Source organism: Alternaria incomplexa (assembly GCF_024043165.1).
Source record: "Alternaria incomplexa strain BMP 0042 chromosome Unknown scaffold_11, whole genome shotgun sequence".
NCBI lineage: Eukaryota > Fungi > Ascomycota > Dothideomycetes > Pleosporales > Pleosporaceae > Alternaria > Alternaria incomplexa.
The window spans coordinates 24,582-30,952 of record NW_026249860.1 but is presented as its reverse complement, the minus strand read 5'-3'; the positions used below and the strand labels follow the sequence as shown (position 1 = coordinate 30,952).

At 52.3% G+C, this 6,371-nt stretch overlaps 3 protein-coding genes across 3 annotated transcripts; all 3 read left to right on the top strand.

The window, feature by feature from the left end:
• Positions 1 to 477: 477 nt before the first annotated feature.
• On the top strand, positions 478 to 2,345 carry J4E90_007421 (uncharacterized protein; the record flags this gene model as incomplete). The annotated part of the gene is made up of 3 exons (XM_051436960.1): positions 478 to 739; positions 792 to 901; positions 954 to 2,345. 3 exons carry the CDS (start codon positions 478 to 480, stop codon positions 2,343 to 2,345), a joined length of 1,764 nt encoding a protein of 587 aa, XP_051288706.1.
• Positions 2,346 to 2,884: 539 nt separating this feature from the next.
• J4E90_007420 (uncharacterized protein) lies at positions 2,885 to 4,099 on the top strand (the record flags this gene model as incomplete). Its single annotated transcript, XM_051436959.1, has 2 exons — positions 2,885 to 2,891; positions 3,027 to 4,099. The coding sequence occupies 2 exons, from the start codon at positions 2,885 to 2,887 to the stop codon at positions 4,097 to 4,099; spliced, it is 1,080 nt and encodes a 359-aa protein (XP_051288705.1).
• A 1,396-nt stretch (positions 4,100 to 5,495) lies between these two features.
• J4E90_007419 (uncharacterized protein) lies at positions 5,496 to 6,058 on the top strand (the record flags this gene model as incomplete). The annotated part of the gene is made up of 2 exons (XM_051436958.1): positions 5,496 to 5,729; positions 5,783 to 6,058. The coding sequence occupies 2 exons, from the start codon at positions 5,496 to 5,498 to the stop codon at positions 6,056 to 6,058; spliced, it is 510 nt and encodes a 169-aa protein (XP_051288704.1).
• Between the last annotated feature and the right edge of the window lie 313 nt (positions 6,059 to 6,371).

Genomic DNA, 6,371 nt, shown 5'->3' with positions numbered 1-6,371 from the left:
CAATACTACTGCGTCCATGGCAAAGTCGGAGGTCTAGTATTCCGCAGCTTCCTGATCGGGGCCCTTGACCGTTTTCTGTACCCCACCGATGTGTTTCAAACGTCCACGAGGCACACTGGACGCCTCTAACTCGGTCCGAGAGATCGCCACGAGTACTATGATCGCCCAGGTACACTTCTTTCAGTGGATTCATGACGGTCCGGAGCATCACCATCGTTCTCTGTGCGGCTTCTAACCATACTTCGGCTTCTTAGTATCTTCGACTACCGCAGAGAGGCGCAGAAGTCTACCACGAGGCAGTGTAAGCCTTACTCGGGATTAAGGCAACTTTGTGGGGTAGCCTGAGGGACATTGGGTGGCCTTGTGATACCCACGCGTGGCACGTCTATAAATCCAGCGGCCGACCTCATCGAAAACGAAAGCATCACAGCCTCGCAACTTCAAGCATCCGCTCAGAAAAGCATCGAGCTGATCAAGATGTTGTTCTCCAACCTCATCACCACTGCTCTCTTGGGCTTCACTTCCCTCGTTTCAGCGGCCGACACGAGCGCCTGGAAGTCTCGCAGCATCTACTTCGTTCTCACTGACCGTGTTGCTCGCAGCAGCAGCGACACTGGAGGCGCATCATGCAGCAACCTTGGCAACTACTGTGGCGGAACTTTCAAGGGACTTGAGTCCAAGATCGACTACATCAAGGGCCTAGGATTCGATGCCATCTGGATCACTCCGGTCGTTTCAAGTACGGTTCGCTCGTCAACATTGGACTTTATGTGTATTAATAACAATCGTAGACAAGGCTGCTGGATACCATGGCTACTGGGCTGAGGACCTGTATGCCATCAACTCAAACTACGGTACTGCTGCCGATCTGAAGAGCCTAGTTAGCACCGCTCATGCAAAGGTACGACTAAGTCAGGCAACATTAAATTTATACACCCACTAATCCGGTACAGGGCGTCTATGTCATGGTCGATGTCGTTGCCAACCACATGGGACCAGGTGCGATCACGAACAACCGCCCTTCGCCACTGAACCAAGCTTCTTCATACCATTCCGCCTGCGACATCAACTACAGCAACCAAGGTAGCGTCGAGCAGTGCCAGATTGCTGGTCTCCCTGACCTCAACACTCAATCGTCCGAGATCCGCAGCGTCATGAACACTTGGGTTTCTTGGCTCGTCAAGGAGTACAGCTTCGATGGCGTTCGCATCGATACCGTCAAGCACGTCGAGAAAGACTTCTGGCCCGGATTCTCTTCTGCGACGGGAGTTTACAGCATCGGCGAAGTGTTCGATGGCAGCCCAACTTACCTTGCCGAGTACGCCAAGCTCATGCCTGGTCTTCTGAACTACGCGGTCTACTACCCCATGAACAACTTCTACCAACAGAAGGGCTCATCCCAGGCGCTCGTAGACATGATGAATACCGTCAGCAACACCTTCCCCGACCCATCTGCTCTCGGTACCTTCTTGGACAACCACGACAACAAGCGCTGGCTCAACGTGAAGAACGATCAGACCCTGCTCAAGAACGCCCTGGCTTACGTCATCCTTGCACGAGGTATTCCCATCCTCTACTACGGTACCGAACAAGGATACGCTGGCGGTGACGACCCAGCCAACCGAGAGGACCTATGGCGAAGCGGCTTCAACACCAACGCGAACCTCTACCAGGCCATCAAGAAGTTGACTGCCGCGAGGAAGTCTGCAGGAGGTCTTGCCGCTGATGACCATGTTCACTTGTATGTAGCGGACAACGCCTACGCCTGGAGCCGTGCAGGCGGTAACCTTATCGTTCTTACTACGAATGCCGGAAGCACTTCCAACCAGCAGCATTGCTTCAACACCCAAAAGGCCAACGGAAAATGGACAAACGTCTACGGAAACGGAGCCGCGGTGACCGCCGACGGCAGCGGTAGGATCTGTGTAACCGTCAGCAATGGTGAGCCCATCGTCCTTACTGCTGGCTCCGCTACGCCCACCACTGGTACCACCCTTACCACAAAGACTGCCACTGCTACATCGACCGCATGCCCGACAGCTGTCTCGGTCTCTTTCACACACCGCATCACCACCGTTCCTGGTGACACAATCAAAATCACCGGTAACACCGCGCAGCTCGGCAACTGGACGCCAGCTAATGGTCTCACTCTTTCGGCAAACAGCTACACCTCTAGCAACCCCGTCTGGACCATTACAATCCCATTCGCGGCTGGTTCATCAATTCAGTACAAGTTCGTGAAGATCAGCAGTGGCGGAACAGTCACTTGGGAGAGTGACCCGAACAGAAGCTACACCGTACCCAAATGCCAAGCGAGCGCTAGTCTGAGCAGCTCGTGGCAGTAAGTTAAGTATACATAGTAGCTCTTTCTTTCGGAGGAGAATGGAAAGGGCTAGTAAACAAGAGCCGTGGTAGTACACGGATTGCTTTCTATCATCAGCATCGTTTCATCTCCCACTTTCTACAGAGTGACTATTTTGCCTGATACATGACGTCATTCAACAACTGCTCTGGTAATGGTAGGGAGGTTTTCGCGCTCAGTGGACATACCTAGAAAGCATCTTCTTACCTTCTCTTCATCAGAAGCATGTCGCTTACATGTACTGCCACCACCTTCACTGAATTCGCGATGGGCGATGCAGAACACTCTGGTATTGGAAGAGCGACAGTCGTTCATCTATGGCAAGTTTTTCACTTGCGTCTCTTGCCGCCTGGCTAACCAGATTCCTCTAGTATATACTTGTGCTTCCCTCCACCGCAATATCACCCTCGCGCTCTACATCACCCACTCGTCACGCTCTTCCAAGCCCCTTTCAACTGTCGGCAACACTACCTAGGTAGTTAGCCAAGTCCCGCTACCATCAATACAATCGAGTACTCAAGCATGGGCTGTGGATCCGAACACTACACGCGCTGGAATCGCGTCAGCTTCAAGCATCTCCTCCTACAACATAGGCTAAATAGCATTGTCTCAAGATGGCCCAGCCGGCTACAGCAACATAGGAACCGCCTACATCGCATTAAAGTTTCGGTCGCAAAGCGGAAGGCCCAACGCGCACATGACCTCAAGGTACTGATAATGCGGCGCAGAGTCCGTGCGTGGAAAGTCGCTGTCAGTCAACTCTGGAAGCAGTCTCGCGTTCTTAGACGCCAACACACTGCGGACCGAGACTCTGTCACACCGGAAGACTGGGATCAGCTATTTGAGAAATCTCCTGGCAAGTTGCGCGCCATTTATCAAAAGCCTCATCACAAAGAGAAGTGGCCGAAGGAAGTTCCCTACTTGAACATGATAGCGCTGGCAAACTACAAGGCGAAGCGGTACCGGCAAGCGCATCGGCCACAAGCCGTTCCGAACTTAAACCTTACGGCGGTAAGGGACCTGCAAGAGAAGCTTTGGCCACGAGTGGGGTGGCCGAAAGAAGACCCGTATTCCAACAACGAGGCACGCGTGGAGTACTGCGAGAAACATTGGCCGCGAGTCAACTTGCCCAGGAGCGTGCAATATCTTGACCTCGCAGCGCGTCTTCCCTACGGGGAGGGTCTTCCACCCGCGAAATGGGTTGAGGGCGTGCCGCATGTAGACTACGTCGCGCTCGCTGCCCACATCGGGAAACCAAAAGCAGAAGCCGAGAAGGTAAGGCGAACATCAGGCTCTGGTGCACCGCCATCGCGAGAAACAAGCTGTCACGCTTCACAATCAACGATGTCTCGAAAAGAACGAATGCATACATTGCCCAGGCCCCAATTCGATGATCGCTTCCATGTTGAACTCTTCAAGAAGCGCCAGCAAGATGCAAAGTACCAAGCCGAGGTCGCCATGAACGACGTTGCCATCAAAACTCTGAAGCAGTTCATCAGGCAGCTTGATCAAGTCAAAGTTCTTCTTGAGCAGAGCCGGAAGAATCCTCGTAGCGTTACGGTGAAACAGTGGCAAGATGCCGCAGAAGGTACAGATATCCTTGACACTAATCTTGAAGCTGCGCAGCGAATGGAATTCTCGAGGAGACTTGAGGTAGGTGAGATTCCTGTGGGTACAGGAGGACAGGGGCTTGTAAAGGGGTTCGAGAAGATGCGGAGAGAGTGGTCTGGGAGGTAACGTGTGGATGGTTACTGTCGGTCTCTCAGAGGCATCCACGTGTGAGCTGTCGGACCAATGGTTGGCATTGGTTGCTCGATTATAGCACAGGGTCTCGGGTACTACGTCATCGTCTTGTATCAAGTTGACAGCGACCAGGTCGCCGGTGAAACTTAATACGATTTGCCGGCTTGGTTCTACGTAGCTTAATTTATCTGAAGAAAAAACATGCGGAGATATCTGGTCAGGCTGACTTCTTCAACACGTGAATTCGCGATAGCATCACCAAATAAACGCGCTAACATGGCTAGGAAATAGGCCAAGAGAAGATCATGGTCGTTTCAGGATAAACGGCGTGTTTCTTGTGATTGTGATAATCATACGGATCGTGCTAAGAACGATAACAACTATGCTAACAAACATCCAAACGATTTCGAGCGCTTAGTCGGCTTGAAGCCGGTACGAAGGCTGGCATACCTCTGCAGTAGCATGATGCTTCAGTATAATGATCTTCGAAGATGGAATGCGGCTCAATTTTCGGAGCTGATCCCAACCAGGAATAGTTAGTCACGGGCATTCGGCATCCTCCGTAAGCTTATGCCAAGAACAGTGCGCAATCCACGGCTTGCTTGAGTAAGTTACCCGCGTAACCTGTCCTCTGGGGTACGACGTCCCAGCTCCCACGGATCGCGATCGGGAATCTAAGCGGTCCCAAGCGGTCACTGCGGCACGGGAAACGGCTGCGAAGTAATCTATCTCCAGTGAACAGACACCACGGTGCGCCTGAACGATGAGAACGTGTTGATGAGTACCCGGGAAACAATATAGGCAAGGAACGCATTCTGAAACTGGTTCCCTACAGGGACTCGCATCACATACGATCCTTCCAAGGTTGAGTATGTCTGCCTGCGCAACGGCAACCTCCTTAGCCAAGCTACCTGGGTACCTCACTAATCAGCCTCATGCGTGCGTCTTCACGCTTAGAACCGGGCAGGCCTCATGAGTGCCGCCGAACAAGCGGAGACGAGTATTGAGGCTCTGATGATGTCGTGTTCAGGAATCGCACCGAATGGCTCGTTTTCACGCCATATCTGCAAGGCACACGGACGATCCCTCTCCTTGGCCACACTCCATCGCATGTATCCTCACGCTTGGAGCCAAGGAGTACATGAAAACAATTCACCGGGCGGTCTCAGAAACATGAGGCTTTAGCAAGATAGCAACGAGAATGGCCCGAATAAGATATCTGTATATGCCCCTTGGGTGGTGATCAGCGCAAGACTTTGGATATATAAGAGGTTGAGAAGTACTCCTCAATATCCTCATCACGATCATCAAGTCTTCAATCATCACTACAACAGCCTCTTACAATCCACCCGATTTCACTCGCTGAATCACCAACCAACCCTCTTTCAAAATGAAGTTCCAACTCGCTACCGCTCTCCTCGCTGGCACTGCCGCTGCCGTCCCTACCTGGCCTCACCCTCACCCTCACAAGACCAACTGGACTGCCCCCGCTGTTCCTGAGCTCGACAAGCGCGTTGTCGACCCCGTCTCCATCGCCATCATCGGAGGTGTTGTCTCTGGTATTGTCGGTGTTTCTGGCACTGCTGCCCTCAACATCGCTAAGGATGCCATTGACTGGAACGCTGTAAGCCACAACCCCTTCTAAACCATACCCAGTTTCTCGACTAACTCTTCCAGGCTCGTGAGGCTTTCACCCAGGCCACTGTCGCCGAGATGATCAAGCGCGCCGGCCCCGGCGAGGCTGCCGTCTGCTACAACAAGGGCTACGAGGTCACCAAGCCCAACCAGATGCGCGAGCTCTCTTCTGTCCGCTTCAAGTCTGGTGTCCTCAACACCGACTACGACTGCTTCCTCATGTCCGGCCCCGACAACTCCTTCTACAGCCGCGGTGACGGTGGCTACATCAACGTAAGTCACAGCCATGATATATTTCCTCACATATCAGTATGCTAATACCAAGTAGCTTGCCATTCAGTCTCCCTCCAACTGCAAGTTCGACAGCGCTACCTCCGACCTTTACTGCGCATAGACGATCCTATCGGATCATGAAGTCATCTTTACAAATGACCCCGGGATGGATGGATATGGATCACAAGAGTGCTACGTAGTTACCTTCTTACCTTTCTCATACTGTACACATCAATTTGCGAACGTCGCCTGTACATAGTTCGAATCCATTTTTTACTTTGATAGCTTGTGCCTCAAATGACTGAAAGCTACCATTTGAGGATGAAGTTCTAAAATCGTTGCTATCGCTACTAGTGAA